The sequence below is a fragment of the Podarcis liolepis genome (genome assembly GCF_965112155.1).
Source record: "Podarcis liolepis genome assembly, chromosome: 1".
NCBI classification, from domain to species: Eukaryota; Metazoa; Chordata; class Lepidosauria; order Squamata; family Lacertidae; genus Podarcis; species Podarcis liolepis.
In genome coordinates, this window is record NC_139554.1 from 75,834,156 (window position 1) to 75,855,118 (window position 20,963).

General features: G+C 43.1%; 1 protein-coding gene across 2 annotated transcripts in view; it reads right to left on the minus strand.

Moving 5' to 3' along the window:
- MUC5AC (mucin 5AC, oligomeric mucus/gel-forming) overlaps positions 1-20,963 on the minus strand; it is a 63,241-nt gene that overhangs the window by 11,239 nt on the left and 31,039 nt on the right. For both annotated transcript variants that reach the window (XR_014525210.1, XM_083500034.1), the window contains exons 28-42: positions 20,722-20,872; positions 19,086-19,132; positions 18,751-18,984; positions 10,187-17,476; positions 9,743-9,963; positions 7,530-7,701; positions 7,124-7,374; positions 5,996-6,179; positions 5,351-5,546; positions 4,311-4,489; positions 3,670-3,739; positions 3,365-3,468; positions 2,524-2,555; positions 1,905-2,082; positions 865-969 (exon numbers count right to left, since the gene is read on the minus strand). Coding sequence is in view for 1 of the 2 variants with exons in the window: in XM_083500034.1 (XP_083356160.1) it covers positions 865-969; positions 1,905-2,082; positions 2,524-2,555; positions 3,365-3,468; positions 3,670-3,739; positions 4,311-4,489; positions 5,351-5,546; positions 5,996-6,179; positions 7,124-7,374; positions 7,530-7,701; positions 9,743-9,963; positions 10,187-17,476; positions 18,751-18,984; positions 19,086-19,132; positions 20,722-20,872 (9,414 nt within the window). In the remaining variant the exon portion in view is untranslated. The remainder of the gene's footprint in view (positions 1-864; positions 970-1,904; positions 2,083-2,523; positions 2,556-3,364; positions 3,469-3,669; positions 3,740-4,310; positions 4,490-5,350; positions 5,547-5,995; positions 6,180-7,123; positions 7,375-7,529; positions 7,702-9,742; positions 9,964-10,186; positions 17,477-18,750; positions 18,985-19,085; positions 19,133-20,721; positions 20,873-20,963) is intronic.

Sequence of the window (20,963 nt, forward strand, 5' to 3'; positions counted from 1 at the left end):
CCAATGTAGCTGTGATTCAAATGGTTTCTTGATGAGTGTGCAGTGGGTTCTTCCAGTAGAGTTGTTTGAGGAATTCAGTCTTTTGGGAAGTATAGTACAAACTAACCTGATGTGCACCACTCATACTAATGCACAGATCAGAACTTAACTATCCACCAGATTTTAAACTTCACTGAAAGCCACAATGCAGTTCTCAGTAATTTGAATATTTCAAAATATACATTTAAATACCGTACATATTTTGAGAGAAATATATATCCTAAATAATATATGGTTTGGGAGAAAATTTGTTTAGTAAATGTAAACAGGTATTTAAATTTGAACATTCATGGTGATGGTATGGGTTTATGGGTACACACATGTGAAAGTGATGTGGGCAGGAAGTGGATGGATCCACCCTAATGTCTACTCCTAGTAACCATGCCAGGATCGAGTACACAAGCAGTAAGGATTCAGCTTGAGGTTCTGGAAACCCTACCTTATGCAGGTTTGCAGAAATGTGTGTGTATATGTTACAAAATATCCTCTCCAAAAAGAAAATTTTACAAAATAGCCCCATTGCAAAAGAAGCCCCAACAAAACTGAGACTTGCCAGCAGCAGCTTAATTGACCAGCTTCTCAGCAGATATGAGATATATAACAAATTAAGCATCTGCTTATTCAGAACAATTTCAGGATTCTTGCAACAGGAAATAAAAACAATTGAAGAGGCAAAACGGCCACTGAAATGCCAGCATGGGAGGTGGGGATGGAATATGACTCATCTGGAGGGTGGGGAGTTGTAGAGAGAGAGGAAGAGAGAGGGAAGGGGGAGGGGAGAGAAGTTTCAAATACTCCTCAGAAATGTCATGTTTCAGTTCTTACCACAAGTGGCTTGAATGCAGCAATCTCCTGGCAGCTTTTGTTGTTTTAATTCATATCCTACTGGACAGGTCTCAATGGATCCAGGACAGTAACTAGTGTTGCATACTATACAAGGCAAATAATAATAATAAAGCCATAAAAGAAAATCAGGATATTTTCATTATAACAAGAACATACAGGGCATTTTTCAACACTCCAGTTATGTCCAGAGAAACATCTGCTTCTGTGTCTGAAGAAGAGGCGTGAATCTCTACAGGATGTTTTCAGGCTCCAACTCCCAGCCCCTGTGGCCAATGGAGATGCAGTCTAATAACAGCTGGAGGGCCACAGGTTGCCCAACTCTGCCCACCAGCACTCCTGTAGTATGGATAGATTAACCACTATGATTTGTAGCACAGGGCTTCAGTCCAATTGTAGGACCTCCTGTGGTGTAACTAATGGGAATTTACCTAAGTGAAAAAGGTACCCATTTGGAAATGGTTGCTTTGAGCTATTCACAATGGATTGCATCCGACATTGCAGAAGCAGAAGGAAATTAAGCATAATGGACCTTTCCCTTTTGTCTCCTCCCTCTTCAGCCCCCCGTACCCACACAAGCCTCTTTAGCCAACCAGCTGAGAAGTGATAGCCTCTTCTACTAGACAGCATGGGATATGTTGGGTAGTCACCTTGAAACTCCCAGGAGAAAGGATAGGGTATGTATGTATGTATGTATGTATGTATAAAGAAGATTATGTCATTTGCAGTTTCAGTAGGAGGAAAGAATCACCCAAAAATGGGCAGAGAAAACTAACATTGGTACAAGATTTCTCCAGCTGATTCTGGGTATTTCCACCCTCTCACTTCAGACTTAGATAACATTGCCCATAGTATTTAGCAGTCCCCCCCCCCCCACCATCAGAAAAAGGCTTTTTAGGAGGATGCAGGCGGTAGAAAGGAAGGGAAGGAGAAGATCGGTCGTGTGAGCTGTCTTCCGCTCATGCAGCACCGGATTGAAGCATGATATATTTTGTTTCAAACAGGCAAGAGATTTTACTTACCACATTTCATCTGAGGACAGCATTTATCTTCAGGTGTTGTGACGCTGACAGGCACAAAGCCTTCAAATTCACAGCGTGCTGGGACAGGTGTTGCACATATCTTTGGTGTGCACTGCACTTTAAGAGTATATTTTTCACAAGTACACTCCTGGCAGTTGCTGATCCAGCTTGCTCCAGGCTGCAAAAAAAATAATTTAAAAAAGGTATTTAAAAGAAAATAAGACACATCTTCCCTAAATTTGCCTTGTCAGAGATCATGTCAGAAAGAGTGCCATCAACATATATCAAGGCTGTAAATACTTAGCTGAATAATCAGTTTAGTTACTTACTCAATTTTTTTTTACAAAAAGGGTGCCTCCTATTAATCGGCTTATTAAAGCCATAATAATTACTGTACAATCACTGGGGGGGCTGTAGATGCATCTTAAAAGAGGCACTCTCTACTGGGTGAGACCCCTCACCTTCTGTTCTACTCAATTCACTACATCATAGCTGCAGCGCCCCCTAGGCTTGGCACCCAGCACAGGGGAACCAGTTGTGCTGCCCTGAATTGGCCTCTGCTCCCAACACCTTCTGAGGTGACCCATCCACATTTCATGAAGTACATATTTTTAGTTACCTCTTTGGGCATCCCGTCTGGTCCAGTACAACCTGAAAGAAATGTAATAACAGAGATTTTTTGCACTGCTGTTCCTCAAGAGTCCTGGAGCAAATTTAGCTACCTGAGCAAACAGGCCACAGCGCCATCTGGCATTGTTATCTGGGTCAAAGGGCAGTGGAAAGGTGCTGGGACTGTGAGGTGCTGCCGAGACTGAACTGTACCAGAAAGAACAACAAAAGTTCTTGTGGTGCCTTAAAGACTAAACAACTCTGTGGGAGGAATTCAACATGGGGCTAGTTAAGTCAGCATAAGCATTTCTTGACTCCTTCAGAGCCAGATGCAGGGTTGCATGGAGGGAGGAGAAACAGGGAATGCCTTCCTGCATTGGTGGAAGACCTTGTGCAGGCTTCTGCTAGCACGGCTCATTCGTTGAATCCTGCCTGTCATTTATAATTATTTAAGCTGCTGCAAGATTCTTCGGCTATTTTTGTTGCAACAGACTAACATGACTATCCCTCTGGAAGTTGTGGGCATGAAAGTTGTATCTACAATAGCCGGGGATGTCATGTTTGAAGGATACATGGAAATTCCTCATTGTATCAAGACTCCATTTCCTTCTGTAACTCGTGCAAGGTGACCACTGATCACATAGCATTCTCTTGAGTGATTATTACTGCTTATTGAGTTACTCCTGTTGTTTCTGGAAATCACTTTCTCTTGGGTTTCTAAGGGTGCTTCTGTCTCCCTGCTGAGGCTACCTAGATTAGGCTGACCTGAATTGCAGCTGAGGAACCCTCCACTCCATATAGTGTTGCTGCAGTGTGGTACTCTCTTCTGTCCTTGAAACAAAAACACTTACCACATTGTTCTACACAGATATCATTGTAGGAGTTGAAGAGCTTGGTTCCAGGAGCACAGAAGCAACCTTCAACTATGCCAGTGCCATTATGCTGACTAGCCCTGCTGCAGAAAGAAAGCATGGGTTACGGTCATACAGCACCCTTTTGCATTGTGAAAATTCAGTCTGTGCCTTGAATCATCAGCACTGTTAAGAGCGTGATGACTCTGAACTGAGTTCAAATCCAGCATGCTATTGACTACATAACACTGGCTCCAACAACTGGAGTGAAACAGACCTAAACAGAGATTCCGTTCTTTCCTTACCTATTATCACATGTGGGAGGGTTGATAGGGCCACATGGGTCATATACTTTGCCTTCAGGACAGCTGTATGCTAAACATGGTGAGAAAAATAAACCAAGGTGAACATAAAGACATACTTTGATACACTTTACATTTACAGCTACTGCAGCTACAGTATGACTCTCCCCACACTCTTTCTCTCCTTTTACTGGTAGTTAATGGCATGGGAGGGTCTCTTTGTTAAAAAGAAGCAAAAAGAAATCAACACCCTAAAATTCTAGCCACATTTCAACATGTTTAGTTGCCATATATTCTGCTTCTATTCATATAATTGTTTTTATTAGATATGCTTCCTGTGAACATGATGGCACATTCCTGTGATCCTAAAGACAGAACACTATACTTAAATGAACCAGAAGGGCCCAGACTCTAGATCTCATTTGGACATCTGCCCTCTTAAAGCCTCAGTAAATGTATAGCTGAAGAGGTTCTCAAAGGCTGAGAATGTCCTCTCATCTTTCTGTATTTTAGTCATTAAACTACAATTCCCTAAGATGGATCTATTTACAAAAATAAAACTGACACATGCAAAGTATTTAATGAACAAGGCTCCCATGGCTGTATAATTTGTGGAGAAACTGTGGCATTGATCCAGTACTTACGGCATGAACCATTAGTCTTTGCTCTCCAGTCAATGCAAACACCTTTAGAGGCACAGAGTGAAGCATATATCTCTAAGCCTGAACACTGCATGGTGGTATTGACTATGTGGCAAGAATCAAAGGAGCAACCTTGGTGGAAGGGCTTTGGAGGTATGATTTGATGGCAATCAGAGAAGACTCTGTAAAAAAAAAAATCACACATGATAATCAGGGAAGACTCCGTAAAAGATATCATAAACACTTGACATGAACATACATTTTTGAATATGACTATTTTCACTTCTAGGATTTGAAGAGCTGGAAAACAGGATTTTTTAAAAAGGTTTCTCAGGACTGAATGTTCATCATGGTATAGAATTTCATGCACATGAAATTCAGCTTTCACTAATTTCAATTATATTCACAACAGAATTGTAGCTTTCTGGAAGAAAGATGTGGTATGGTGCAAAACAAGTCTGCTTTAAATGCACAGCAAATGAGTTGATTGCATCAAAGGTCTCCCAGGAGCCTTTAAAAAAAAGGGTTGTCGCAAACTAACTTTCAAACAAAGTTTCACAAGCCAAATTTCCAATAACAGCAACAAGAATATTATAACTTAGGGTTACCATACACCCAGAATTTCCTGGATATAGCTGGGATTCGGTCAACAACGTTTGTATCCAAATTTTCACTTTTTGAAATATGGCAACCCTATTATAGCTGTAAATTGATTTTTTTTCAGTGAATTTGTGGGTTTGATATGCAGGCTTGAAGAACTGTGAAGCTAGATGTGTTAAGACACCCTCCGCCCTGCAGACCTTTATAGTAAGAGGTAGGGCTGTCTAGAACTTGAGCTAAAGGGCCTTTTATATAGCTGTGCTCTTGTACAGAGAAATCCTATGCATGTTGGCTCAGAACTACATCCCACTCTATTCAGTAGAGCTGACCTCGAGAAAGTTGTGCATCAGACTTTAACATTATTTCCCCTTCTCCTTCCATAGGATACTTTTATTATATTATCTAAGCAGGAAAGCATACATTAGAACAATTTTCCAACTTACTCGCTCAGAATTATATCGCAAACAGGGGAAGGTTTGCAAGGTACTGCTGGTGTTGGTGTGACAGGAAGTACTGTTTTGTTTTTGCAGTAGTTCTTCTTCTCATCATCAACTTTCCAATGGGGAGCCATGTAGGGACAACTAGTTATCTCGCCACTTGGTAAGCGACATTCATCTTTTCTGTCATTTGTACAGGTACCTGGGGGAAAACAAAACAGAATCAGAACAGAATTGAAGGTAGAGAGTTTTATATATTTGCAACAAACTACGCAGTGTTTTGCATTCAGTGCGATGCTAGAATCACTGAAATACATAACATTTAAATCATGCTATTGATTGAAGAAACATTCTCCTTTCTTTTGAAGCAAATGTTGTGCTATTCCATTCTGAGTTTTCTCCTTCTCAAAATTTTCAGCAGTATCCAGGATACCTGGCATCCAGGATTTGGGGGGAAATAAATGAGATTTTGAGGAGGAGGGGCAGTCAAACAGAGAAACCAAGGTGCTTTTTGAAAACAACAAAAGTGAAACTAAAATGAAAAACATGGTTCTGACTTAACTTTAAATTGGTAATCGGTTCCAAAGAGTGAACCAATGGTTGACGGAACAACATGGATTTTCATGGTAGTAAAGCATTATTTCCCCTTACCACACTGTCCTTCGGTGTTGTTGCCAAATTTGCTATATGGAAGTTTTATTGAGAAGATCAAACCGCTGAAGGTGATGACAGCCCCAAGCTCAGGAATCTCAACTACCATGTTGACACCAACCATGGAGACAAAAATGCCGTCTTTCTGGAAGCCTGGGTTGACAATCTTATCATCGAAGTAGATCTGTAAATGAGATTAATATTGCAACAATGAGGAATTCTCTTTGCTTTGCTATGCTTTTTTAAAAAGTAATTTATCTACTTTTGTAGATATGTTGTTAAATTATTTATTATGGAATTTATATTCCACTTGCTCTACAAAAATAAACTTAAAGTACATGAATTGAATCTACACATACAGCACTTCTGCATCCACATAAGATGTTTGACAATTTCCCCTTCTTGTGATAGCCTACTGTGTCTCAAGGAATACCACTGCACAGGGTCCCCTGAATGTCTAAGAAAGAAAGGAGGAGTGTGATTGTATTAGGAATTGTGAGACTGAAAATCACTTTGAATCCCAGTCTTGCTGTGCTATTTAATATGTACAATGCTGCTTTTCACAGCTGACACACAGTTCAGATTTGTTCTCAAAATGTGTTGTTCACATTTTATCTGTCTCCTTGTGTCCCTAAGCTAATCAAATGTGAGTGAGTTGACTCGCACATAGCCTTTTTACAGTTGACCATAACTAATCTAGGAAAGATTTCACTCTGTTGAAGATCAATAACATTTTCTAATAAGAATGAGACAGCAATGTTTTAACTTCAGAAATCTACATTTCTGATCTTGCAGTAAATTTCTGATTTCTCAGATGGGGGTAGAAATATAGGACAGGCTTACCCATGCATGTTCATCATCTGAAGACTCAGTCCTCATGTAACCCAGGGACTATAACCCCTATCAACCTCAGGCAGGACCAGATGAGTGAAGGCTGCTATACAATACACCTACTGAAAATTCTAAGGCATAGCTAATCATTTTCTCTTGAGTGTGGGCTCTTTAGTGAGTCTTGGGTTTCCCTTTACTCACTAAAGTAAATATGCCTAGCTCCTTCAGTCCTCTTGCATTTTCTATAAAATAATACATCAAAAGAAGCAATTCAAGTAGTGTACATTTTTTTTTTACCTTGTTAGCTTCCACACCATCAAAGAGTTTGCGGGTTAGCACTACCACTGAAGTTTTGTAGTAAACAATGATAGACTGAGGGCATGAAAGTCCATCTTCAGCATCACAGAAGTAATTATCAATTAGAATCCTGAAGTTGTCGTATTTAGGTGTAATCTGCTGCACCAACACATATGTGCAGTTGTCCAGGAAAGTGTAGTACGTTCCATCAAATGTGATATAGTGAGGATCACCCCAGCCGCTACAAACACCTGATAAATTAGAGGGGGAGATGTTAACCATTAGGACTTAAGTTAGACTTTAAGAAAAGCATAAACAATGACTCAAACAAGAGTATGTTTGAGGTAATGTTTGCACCATGAAAACGGAGTCATGAGTGCTTCTTTAGAGATTTATTTTCACTCACATTCGCATTCATAGTGATAACAGCAGCCATCTTCACTGAAGACTTTGATTGGTGGGTACCCATTTTCACAAACAATATTCCTCACTGGTGGACACTGTACTTGCTTTACAGAAATTTTATTGTTTCCCTCACAAGTTGATACGGTGCAGTTCGATACCCATTTGTCGCCAGTCTGTGAAGAGAAAGACATTGTTGCCACTGACACATAAAGTTAGGCCCAGCTAAGCTTTATGTACAGTTTTATATATAACTAATAGGCACTTCTTCTTTGGTTCCTGCTTATTTATACCATTTATACATGTACAAGTGAATGCATCCTACTTCAGAAATCTCCTGGTATCTAGTTTTCTTCAGCACCAACCAATCAGAGGTTAACCATAGAAGCTTTGCACCTACATCAAGGATGGGGAACCTGTGGCTCTCAAGATGTTGCTGGACTCCATCTCCCATCAGCTAGCATGGTCAATGGTCAGGGATGGTTGCAGTTGTAGCCCAATAGAATCTGGAGGGCTAAAGGTCTCCAGCACTTGGTCATTTTGATGCTGCCAGCTGTCAAATATTGTCCAGTACTAAACACTATTGCCTATTATTGAACTATCATTATCAAATATTTGCGGTGGTATCCAATGCACATGTTCCATGAGTGAAAGGATTTCTACTTGCACACACTCCCCCCCCTCCTCATCCCATGGTCACCTTCCCCAAATCCCTCCAGGTCGGCAGGTAGGGGTATGGCAAGAGAAGAGGGAGGGAAAGTACTGTTGTGCAGCCAAAAGTCATTGCACTGGCAGAATGAGTGTGCTGAATACTGCCCTTTACACCACTGGAATGACAGTTATTGAATATTATTAATAAAACACATTGGGTTGTATCCAATTAAACTTTAGAGTAGTCCCATTGAAATTAATGGACCTATATTAGTCATATCTATGAATTTTGGCATGTGTAGTCTGGGTCTACTATGCAAAACTCCTTAATCCTGCTATATTTTTTGTTGAATTACTTACGTTCTATGTACAAAGTCATAAATAATTTCTGGTTCCTTGGTTTATCCCACCTGTCTTAGTTTGTTTTTGTTTCGTTTAACATCTCCTCCAAGGCTGTATCAAGTGATTTTAACACAGGCTACTGCACATACCTTTTCTGCCCCATTGACCCCCAGCAAATACTGTTAAATATTAAATACTATTGCATATCAGCTACCACGGCACAGTTAAATAACAAATATTGTTTGGTGAATATTCAGCAAATTTCCAAAAATACCCTGTTAATAATAATAACAACAACGTAGTCCTGTAAATGCCTCTTTGGAAGTAAGTCCCACCGTAACACATTTCAAGCTATGTGTGGACTGGATTATAGTCTAAGTGACATTAAGATTTGCAGAGGAGAATTGTGAGAGGGATTGTTTGAAGCAGTTGATTAGGCAGTTAATGGTCCAGATTATCGTAATTTTCACCACATTATATGCATCATAACAAATTCTTCTGATTTGCATTGATTTCTGATTTACACTGAATCAAGCAGAGCCACTCAAGGCCACAGAGTCTGGGCATTCCCCTGCTAAAGTATTCTTGTGAGGTCCAAGCACTTCCAGGCACCTGGTTATGAAGCCTAAGCCTATGTATCTCCTCAGCCCGACAACCGCTTGTCACATGACAGGTATTAAAATACCTGGATAGTCACTGGGCAACCTAGGCAACCCATTTACTGGATTTCCCAAGAGCACCTCTGGCTTGGACTTTTTGAATGCACATGCTAAACCCTCATCATGGGGGGTGGGAACACCTTAGCAAATATTATATTAAAAGCCCCCAAAGTCACGACATGTGGGGGAATCATGCAGAACTGATCTAGAGGCAATTTCTTCCTACACAATAAAGAGAGAAAATCCACCACTATTCCCACACCTGTACTGCACAAATAAGAGGGCTCACTTGATACAAAGTTTGAAAATGTCCCCACCCCCAGGACTGGAGCACTCAGGTTCGGAGCTGGTAAAACTTCATGGATAACTGGAGTTACACCCCTACACAGCATTCAGGTGAATGCAAACCTAACCACGAACCAGCCAAGAGATAAGCACTGCGAAGAAGTAAGGCTAATCCCTGTTGCCCTATTGAGTATTTCCAGGTACCCAACCTGTAGCTTTCTGTGCATCAACTTCCGAATGGAAAACATTATTTCAAAGCAAGATGAAAAGAGATTGGTACCTTTAAGGGTGGTTTAGCATCTGGGCATCCAGGTTGCTCAGTAGTGGTAGTGGTAGTGGCAATGGTAGTGGTGGGGGTGGGGGTTGTGACAACAACTGTCGGAGTGGGTTTTGGTGTTGTTAGTTTGCATGGACCTTTGGATCTCTCAACAGAACATGTTTTACTACAAACAGCAGTGAAAAGGCAACCATCACTGTCTGTTTTATTGTAAATCGTATCACCTACAAAAGGGAATCAAAGAGTTAGACTGTAAATATTTCTAGCATACAAAGTAGTAGCACAAAATAATGAAAGAATAATGAACAATGGGCTGTATTAAAGAAAGGAGGGTTTAGCAAAAATGTGGAAAAAAATATGCAAATGAATCCATAAGCAATATTATTTTTATAATTTTAAGTAAAAAATGATGTGCAAAGTCCATAGAAATCTACATTGATTACTTACCACGTCTGTAAATGGTTTCATTAATCTTGCAGAAACAGGCAGTTGGTGTTACTGGTACTGTCGTGGTTGGTTTGGGAGTGGTGGTGGTTGTCGTTGTTGGCTGTGTTGTGGTGGTTTTGGGTGCTGTAGTTGTTACTGGTGTCGTGGTGGTTGTTTCTGGAGCTATAGTGGTGGGTTTGGGAGTGGTGGTGGTTGGGATGGTTGTAGGTGGGCAACGTGGGTTTACTTCACAGCACAACACCCGTATCTCATAATTCAAGCACTGCCTGAATTTCCCAATTTGCTCATCATTCTTGCAAACCAGTCCAGACTCAACATTACACTCAACATTCTGACCAAGCTGGTCAAGGCGGAGGTCAGGGTGATTTTCAGCCCTGCACTGTATGTTTGATGGCTTGGCACAGATTTTCCCTCCTACAGCCCGGATTTTGTTATACGTCTCAATGTCACCCCCGTTAGGTCCAGATGTGGGATAGTCAACATCAAACCAGCCGGTCCACTGACATATAGGTCCACAAGTTGTTGTTTCTGGAGAGGTGGTAGTCGTCTCGGTAGTGGTGGTGCTGACTGGCACAGTGGTTGTGGGCAAGGTGGTTGTGCTTACTGGCTGAGGTGTGGTGGTTGTCGTTGTTGGTTGTGTTGTGGTGGTTTTGGGTACTGTAGTTGTTAATGGTGTTGTGGTTGTTGTTTCTGGAGCAGTAGTGGTTGGTTTGGGAGTGGTGGTGGTAGTGGTGGTTGGCTGTGTTGTGGTGGTTTTGGGTGCTGTAGTTGTTACTGGTGTGGTGGTGGTTGTTTCTGGAGCAGTAGTGGTTGGTTTGGGAGTGGTGGTGGTTGGGATGGTTGTAGGTGGACAATGTGGGTTTACTTCACAGCACAACACCCGTATCTCATAATTCAAGCACTGCTTAAATTTCCCAATTTGCTCATCATTCTTGCACACCAGTCCAGAGTCAACATTACACTCGACCACTTGACCAACCTGGTCAAGGCTGAGGCCAGGGTGATTTTCAGCCCTGCACTGTATGTTTGATGGCTTGGCACAGATCTTTCCTCCTGCAGCCCGGATCTTGTTATATGTCTCAATGTCACCCCCGTTTGGTCCAGAAGTGGGATAGTCAACATCAAACCAGTCGGTCCAGTGACATATAGGTCCACAAGTTGTTGTTTCTGGAGAGGTGGTAGTCGTCTCAGTTGTTGTGGTGGTGACTGGCACAGTGGTTGTGGGCAAGGTGGTTGTACTTACGGGCCGAGGTGTGGTGGTGGTGGTTGTCGTCGTCGTTGGTTGTGTTGTGGTGGTTTTTGGTGCTGTAGTTTTTACTGGTGTGGTGGTGGTTGTTTCTGGAGCTGTTGTGGTTGGTTTGGGAGTGGTGGTGGTTGGGATGGTTGTAGGAGGGCAATGTGGGTTTACTTCACAGCACAACACCCGTATCTCATAATTCAAGCACTGCTTAAATTTCCCAATTTGCTCATCATTCTTGCACACCAGTCCAGAGTCAACATTACACTCGACCACTTGACCAACCTGGTCAAGGAGGAGGTCAGGGTCATTTTCAGCCCTGCACTGGATGTTTGATGGTTTGGCACAGATCTTCTCTCCTGCATCACGGATCTTGTTATATGTCTCAATGTCACCCCCGTTTGGTCCAGAAGTGGGATAGTCAACATCAAACCATTCGGTCCAGTGACATATAGGTCCACAAGTTGTTGTTTCTGGAGAGGTGGTAGTCGTCTCAGTTGTTGTGGTGGTGACTGGCACAGTGGTTGTGGGCAAGGTGGTTGTACTTACGGGCCGAGGTGTGGTGGTGGTGGTTGTCGTCGTTGTTGGTTGTGTTGTGGTGGTTTTTGGTGCTGTAGTTTTTACTGGTGTGGTGGTGGTTGTTTCTGGAGCTGTTGTGGTTGGTTTGGGAGTGGTGGTGGTTGGGATGGTTGTAGGAGGGCAATGTGGGTTTACTTCACAGCACAACACCCGTATCTCATAATTCAAGCACTGCTTAAATTTCCCAATTTGCTCATCATTCTTGCACACCAGTCCAGAGTCAACATTACACTCGACCACTTGACCAACCTGGTCAAGGAGGAGGTCAGGGTCATTTTCAGCCCTGCACTGGATGTTTGATGGTTTGGCACAGATCTTCTCTCCTGCATCACGGATCTTGTTATATGTCTCAATGTCACCCCCGTTTGGTCCAGAAGTGGGATAGTCAACATCAAACCATTCGGTCCAGTGACATATAGGTCCACAAGTTGTTGTTTCTGGAGAGGTGGTAGTCGTCTCAGTTGTTGTGGTGGTGACTGGCACAGTGGTTGTGGGCAAGGTGGTTGTACTTACTGGCCGAGGTGTAGTGGTGGTGGTGGTTGTCGTTGTTGGTTGTGTTGTGGTGGTTTTTGGTGCTGTAGTTTTTACTGGTGTGGTGGTGGTTGTTTCTGGAGCTGCTGTGGTTGGTTTGGGAGTGGTGGTGGTTGGGATGGTTGTAGGTGGGCAATGTGGGTTTACTTCACAGCACAACACCCGTATCTCATAATTCAAGCACTGCTTTAATTTCCCAATTTGCTCATCATTCTTGCACACCAGTCCAGAGTCAACATTACACTCGACCACTTGACCAACCTGGTCAAGGCGGAGGTCAGGGTGATTTTCAGCCCTGCACTGGATGTTTGATGGTTTGGCACAGATCTTCTCTCCTGCATCACGGATCTTGTTATATGTCTCAATGTCACCCCCATTTGGTCCAGAAGTGGGATAGTCAACATCAAACCATTCGGTCCAGTGACATATAGGTCCACAAGTTGTTGTTTCTGGAGAGGTGGTAGTCGTCTCAGTTGTTGTGGTAGTGACTGGCACAGTTGTTGTGGGCAAGGTGGTTGTACTTACTGCCCGAGGTGTGGTGGTGGTGGTGGTGGTTGTCGTTGTTGGTTGTGTTGTGGTGGTTTTTGGTGCTGTAGTTGTTACTGGTGTGGTGGTGGTTGTTTCTGGAGCAGTAGTGGTTGGTTTGGGAGTGGTGGTGGTGGTTGTTGTTGGTTGCGTTGTGGTGGTTTTGGGTGCTGTAGTTGTTACTGGTGTGGTGGTGGTTGTTTCTGGAGCAGTAGTGGTTGGTTTGGGAGTGGTGGTGGTGGTGGTTGGCTGTGTTGTGGTGGTTTTGGGTGCTGTAGTTGTTACTGGTGTGGTGGTGGTTGTTTCTGGAGCTGTAGTGGTTGGTTTGGGAGTGGTGGTGGTGGTTGGCTGTGTTGTGGTGGTTTTGGGTGCTGTAGTTGTTCCTGGTGTGGTGGTGGTTGTTTCTGGAGCTGTAGTGGTTGGTTTGGGAGTGGTGGTGGTTGGGATGGTTGTAGGTGGGCAGCGTGGGTTTACTTCACAGCACAACACCCGTATCTCATAATTCAAGCACTGCCTGATTTTCCCAATTTGCTCATCATTCTTGCAAACCAGTCCAGACTCAACATTACACTCAACTTTCTGACCAACCTGGTCAAGGCTGAGGCCAGGGTGATTTTCAGCCCTGCACTGGATGTTTGATGGCTTGGCACAGATCTTCCCTCCTGCAGCCCGGATCTTGTTATACGTCTCAATGTCACCCCCGTTAGGTCCAGATGTGGGATAGTCAACATCAAACCAGTCAGTCCACTGACATATAGGTCCACAAGTTGTTGTTTCTGGAGAGGTGGTAGTCGTCTCGGTAGTTGTTGTGGTGACTGGTACAGTGGTCGTGGGCAAGGTGGTTGTGCTTACTGGCCGAGGTGTGGTGGTTGGTGTCGTTGTTGGCTGTTTTGTAGTGGTTTTGGGTTCTGTAGTTGTTACTGGTGTGGTGGTGGTTGTTTCTGGAGCTGTAGTGGTTGGTTTGGGAGTGGTGGTGGTGGTGGTTGTCGTTGTTGGCTGTCTTGTAGTGGTTTTGGGTGCTGTAGTTGTTACTGGTGTCGTGGTGGTTGTTTCTGGAGCTGTAGTGGTGGGTTTGGGAGTGGTGGTGGTTGGGATGGTTGTAGGTGGGCAACGTGGGTTTACTTCACAGCACAATACCCGTATCTCATAATTCAAGCACTGCCTGATTTTCCCAATTTGCTCATCATTCTTGCAAACCAGTCCAGAATCAACATTACACTCAACTTTCTGACCAACCTGGTCAAGGCTGAGGCCAGGGTGATTTTCAGCCCTGCACTGTATGTTTGATGGCTTGGCACAGATCTTTCCTCCTGCAGCCCGGATCTTGTTATATGTCTCAATGTCACCCCCGTTAGGTCCAGATGTGGGATAGTCAACATCAAACCAGTCGGTCCAGTGACATATAGGTCCACAAGTTGTTGTTTCTGGAGAGGTGGTAGTCGTCTCAGTTGTTGTGGTGATGACTGGCACAGTGGTTGTGGGCAAGGTGGTTGTGCTTACTGGCCGAGGTGTGGTGGTGGTTGTTGTTGTCGTTGTTGGTTGTGTTGTGGTGGTTTTTGGTGCTGTAGTTGTGACTGGTGTTGTGGTTGTTGTTTCTGGAGCAGCAGTGGTTGGCTTGGGAGTGGTGGTGGTGGTGGTGGTTGGTTGCGTTGTGGTGGTTTTGGGTGCTGTAGTTGTTACTGGTGTGGTGTTGGTTGTTTCTGGAGCTGTAGTGGTTGGTTTGGGAGTGGTGGTGGTTGTCGTTGTTGCTTGTGTTGTGGTGGTTTTGGGCGCAGTAGTTGTTACTGGTGTGGTGGTGGTTGTTTCTGGAGCAGTAGTGGTTGGTTTGGGAGTGGTGGTGGTTGGGATGGTTGTAGGTGGGCAACGTGGGTTTACTTCACAGCACAACACCCGTATCTCATAATTCAAGCACTGCTTGAACCTCCCAATTTGTTCATCATTCCTGCAAACTAGTCCAGAGTCAACATTACACTCTACTATCTGATCGAGTTGGTCAAGGCTGAGGTCAGGGTGATTTTCAGCCCTGCACTGGATGTTTGATGGCTTGGCACAGATCTTGCCACCTGCATCTCGGATGTTGTTATACGTCTCAATGTCACCCCCATTAGGTCCAGAAGTGGGATAGTCAACATCAAACCAGTCGGTCCACTGACATATAGGTCCACACGTTGTTGTTTCTGGAGAGGTGGTAGTCGTCTTGGTAGTTGTTGTGGTGACTGGTACAGTGGTCGTGGGCAAGGTGGTTGTGCTTACTGGCCGAGGTGTGGTGGTTGGTGTCGTTGTTGGCTGTTTTGTAGTGGTTTTGGGTTCTGAAGTTGTTACTGGTGTGGTGGTGGTCGTTTCTGGAGCTGTAGTGGTTGGTTTGGGAGTGGTGGTGGCACTGGTGGTTGTCACCATTGTAGTCGTTTCTGGTGTCATTCTAGGCAAAGTCGTGCTTACTACCACAGGTGTTGTGGTTGCTTTTGTTGTTGTGATGACACTGGTGGGTGTTTCCGTTGTCTGTGTTGTGGTGGTTTGCAATTTTGTAGTTGTTGTTGGCTTCGTTGTTGTTGTAACTTCAGTTGTCGGCTTAGTTTTCGGTGTTTCAGGTTTTGTAGTAATTAATTGTGTTGTCCTTGTTGTGACTTTTGTTGTTTGTAGAGGTTTAGTTGTGACTGATGTTGTTCCATTTATTAGCGGTGCTTTTGATGGCTGTCTAGTTGTCTGAGTTCGTGTAATAATAGTCTTTTCTTTGGTAGTAGTTATTGGTGTTGATGCTGTTGTGGTTGTTTTGCTGGTGGTCGTTGTTTGTGAGGTTGTAGTTAAAGGCTTTGTAGTTGTTAGTGGTCTGGTTGTTGGACATGGTACAATTATTTTTTCACAGCATTCAATTCTTATCTCATAATTATAGCAAATTGGTGGAAGTTGTTCTTTGTTGTAACATATGAGTCCTTCTGTTTTACTACAAGTAACTTTTTGCTCTAATTCATTTAGTGGTGTATCAGGATATCTTTCTGCTCTGCATTCAACATTTTTTGGTGCCTTACAGACTTTGTATCCTTTGGCTCTTATATTCTTAAATGTATCAAAATCTCCATCATCTGGTGCGGATCCTGGGTAACTTATATCATACCACTGTGACCATTCACAAACTTCCTTAGTGCATTGTTCAGGTGTCGAAGGGGCTGCTGTTGAAATTGTTGTCGTTTCTAAACTTTTTGTTGTCTCTGGAACAGTTGTTACTGTTGTTGGTGACTGTGTTGTAGTTGGAGGTGTTGTGGTTAGTGTTGTTGCTTCAGAAGTAGTTGACACTGTGGTTGTACCTTTTGTTGTAATTTGTGAGGTTGTTGATGTAGTTGTTGACACAGCTGGATGTGTTGTTTCTTTTGTTGTGGGTGTGGTTATAATTTTAGTTGTAGAAGGTGTTGTTTCAGTTGTAGTTTCTGGAATTGTAGTGGATGTTGTGGCTGTAGTAGTTGTGGTTGTAGATTTAGTAGTAGAAGGTGTGGTTGTGACTGTTGTTGTTTTTGGCTTAGTTGTCACTATTGATGTAGATGTTGTTTCTGGAGTTGTACTAGTAACTGTGGTAGTTACTGAAACAGTGCTTGTGCTTGCTGTTGTAGTTTCTGGAGTGGTGGTTAAGCAGTCAGTATAACAGCAGTATACTTTGATCTGATAGTTATAACACATCTGCAAGATTCCTGACTGTTCTTCATTTTTGCAGACAAAGCCAAATGTCACATTGCACTGAACAGTTTGTCCAATTTCATCAATAGATTTCTCTGGATATTTCTCTGCCCTGCATTCTATACGTTCAGGTTTTTGGCATATATCTTTTCCTGCAGCCTTAATGATGTCGTATGTTTCAAAATCCCCTTTGTTGTCCAAAGTGGGAAAGTGCACATCGTACCATTCAGTCCATTTACATGTGAGTTTACAAGGTGTTGACCGTGGTATTTCTGTTGTGGTTGCTGGGGTTGTAGTTGAGATGCTAGTTGTTTCGGTTACTACAGTTGTGGTAGGTGGTAGCTTTGGTGTTGTTACAGGAGTAGGAGTTGTTACAGGAAGAGTAGTTGGTGTTGTTGTGTGCGTAGTCCCAGGTGTCGATGCAGTAATGCCACATGGTTCAAAGCTACAACACTGGATTTTGATTTGATAATTGTGGCAGCTCATTGGATGCTGATCCTTGTTGTAACAGATTAGCCCCACTGTTTTACTGCATTCTACTTTCTGGCCCAGTTCACTTAATGGAGTATTGGGAAATTTCTCAGCTCTGCAGGCAACGGCCCTTGGAGCTCTGCAGACTTTATATCCTTCTGCTCGTAGTTTTTCAAAAGTATCAAAATCTCCATCATCATCTCCAGAGCCAGGCTGGCTCACATCATACCACTGTGACCACTGGCATACTTCCTGAACACAAACGGATGTTGTTACAGGCACTGTGAGGGTAAAAAGATAAAATGGCACATTAGTATTTTCATGCTTATTTAAACTTTTAAATGTTAAGCATGTACAGTAGAAGCTGTGCGTAAGAAGGAAGTTTCCTTGAGGCTCTTCTAGACTGCCACCATTTCCAGGCGGGATTCAGTCACATACCAGCAAATTCATTTGGTGCAATTGATTTGGTGCTCTTGAGCAACAAACTCACTCCCTTCTAAAACTGAGTTACTTGCAAATGAGACTGGGAAATGCCCTGGAAAAGGGTGGGATAACATTGGCTTGAAACCGTGTTATCTAACCTCCCTGGCAAACAAATCAGAATGGATGCTCAAGAAACAGGTGGTTTGGAAGCAGCCTTTGAGGGTTTAACTAAATCAGTTCATCCGAGCCATCTGGACTGAACCAATCCATTGGACCCCTCTGGAACTAGTTGCTGAGTAACACAGGCTTTTAAATATCTCTATTTCCTTTTGTAAGAACAAAATGTAAAATCAAAATGTTCGAGTGAGGAAATGAGAAGGAAAAGTGATATGGGCTGCTGGGACTGGAGCTCCTCAGAGTCCTGAATCAAGAAACTGGGTAGCAGCTGATTGAGATGGGAGGAAAATTGAATGAAGCACATATGAGATGGGTGGGAGCACTATGAATAAACAGGGTACTGCAAGTTGCCCAGAAATTAGTCAAGGAGAACCTGGAGTGAAGCACCTCCATTTTTCTCCTCAGCTCTTTGGGAGATTGGAAACACATCACAGGAGGGACCACAGCTTATTGGCTTACTTAAAAGTATCCTATATACATTTACTTACAAGTAGTTCTTCACACCAGTAAAAAATGCTTATTGTTTTCTAAAACATTTCATTGAAAGATTTAAACTACAGAGGCACAGGTCATATTTTGCATTGCTGGAGCTGGAGAGGTAGCCCTCTCATCCGGGCTTCCCAGAAAACACCCATCCCTTCCTAGATTGATTGGAATGGCTGGTATTCATTTCCACCAGCTCAGAAAATGCTAAGGGTAAAAACGCCCATGCAGTACCATTCCAGGAGTACCATTCCAGGAGGCAGAACTATGTCTCCGCCATAGCAATGTACCATACAGCTATGCAAAAGGTGGTAAAGAAACTACAGAAATCCACAGACAACGTTGCAGGGTAATGCTCTTGAAATTTATACTCTACTACAATCTACTAATTCCAATGTGCTGGAGATGGGTTTCACTGAACAGGGTAGGGAGGGAGTGAACCATATGATTGCACTATCATCAGAGTTTTTACCTGCAGTAGTGGTTGCTGGTGAAGAGGTACTGGAAAAGTTAAAGACGGTAGTGGTTGGTGCAGTGGTGGTGGTGGTTGTGGTTGTGGTGGGTGTTGTTGTGCACGGGAAGATATTCCTCTCTATTGTTCCATTCTTACTGCAAATCGCAGTGATGCACCCTCCAATGCCATCTGTTGTGTTGTAGATGACATCCCCCGGCTTGCTAATCTTCCCTTCATAGATGCAGTGGCATTCTGTCATTCAAAAGAAATTGTCAGCATTAAACTTCTTAAAATGTAAAAGGCTGTTCCAAATCACTCACAATTCATATTAAAACTTAACACTGAGAACATACCAAGTTCATCGTATCGACACTCTGGTTTGCCAGCCATGGAACAATAGCTAAAAGGAAAGAAAACACATTTGAAGGTAGTTAATTTTCTTTAGTGAGCAAAGAAGACACTAACAGCCCTCCTTATATTAGTTGTTGGCATCCCTCTGCCTCAAGAGACAATGGAGTGTGCCCTCAGGGGCATATACAACCAGTATAAAAGAATGTCTATGGAGGTGAAATTCTGAATAAACTACTACACTTGGATTGAGAAAGCAATTTTAGGCTTTGACTCTAATTGGTTTTACTCATTTACTCAGAACTAAATTCCATGACATCCAGTGGCAGATTGTGATCTACTGGTAGATCATTGAACGTCTGTGGTAGATCACTGTCAGATCACGGGCTCCCCCCAAAGAAGCTCCCCTAAAGAAAGCGTTCCTCCTCCCTAAAAAAGCTCAACAACTTAGACTAGAACCCCCCAAAAGGTGGTAGATCACTGCCGGTTTCTAACTCTGAGAGTAGATCACAGTCTCTCGGGAGTTGGCCACCCCGGCAGTAGAGCTTCCATTTTCCAGGTGGGTGTGTGAAAGACTGCATCTTACTTGCTGTTGGAAGGAAGTTCCATTGAAATAAATGGACTGCACTTCAAAGTAAATGGAATTAAAATTGAATCATTTATCTTTTTGGTTCCACAGGGAACATCCAATGATTAACTCTAATTTTCTTTTTGTAAAAGCAGATACCCCCTTCCCCCCAACAATTGGTATATTGGCTGTTGTTTAGAAGGTGGGGGTAACTGATGATTCCCAGGTAAGGCCCTCCCCCTATTGTGTGGGCAGGTGGTCCCTCCCCCTACTTGGCCTGATCACCTTGGCAACGCCTCCCCAGGCGGGATTGGGCAACTGGCTGAGGTAGGCGGAGACCTCCAGGTATCCCACCTGGAGAAGGCCAAGCCAAGCCTGTGCTAATGGTGCCACATAGGGTCCAGGGGGCTGCGCGCAACCACACAAAGGGCTTACTTAATGTGGGGAGCGGTCATTCCTAAAGCTGATTTGGTTGGTTATTCATTCTACTAATCAGCATGGACAATGGCTGTGTACATAACAAACATTTAAAGCAAATCTCCCCCTGAAAGAATCTTGGGAACTGTGGTTTACCCCCAGAACTAAAATTCCCAGCACACTTAACAAACTACAGATCCCTCGGATCTTTGGAGTTGGGAATGTGCTTTCAATGTGCTTTCAATGTGTGGTGTGTACACAGCCCTAAATATCAGAATCTGTCCCTATATAAAAGGAAGAAGCACAGCACGTAGGATAGTAGAGAATCCTCACCAGAACCTACAGAAAAGGAGAAACAAATTAGCTGAGTGAAAGTGAAGAAAAGAGCGGTAGTAATTTCACTAGAGCCTTCAGGCAAACTTTCTTTTTACCACAGTAGAAGTTCAAAAAGAGGTGGGCAGGAGAGAAGAATGGAACCCATATTATAATGTAGTAAGTCATGCTGGAGCAGATTAATCCTAAGGAGAACATTTCCAAACTTTGCCTTCTCAAACCTGTTTCTGCAGTATGAAATAGAGCATGCTATGCCTCTGCCACAACTTTAAACAATTTTACATTCACATTCTCATTCTCATCATTTGAAAGACAAGCATTACCATGATTCACAGCTCTTTTGTGAAGGCATTTTTTCTCCTGGCTTATAGTGGTTTCCTTTGCCATCAAAGCAGCCGCACGCTGGAAGATCAACACACTGCATCTCATCTTCATCAAAATAGGGCTTATCAGCTGGACACTTTGGATAGCAGCCTGTGGTAAGAAAGAGAGCTTTTACCATACCCTGCACAAATGTTAGCCTTGAAGCTGATTTTGTGTATGGTGCTATCACCCCATAAACCAG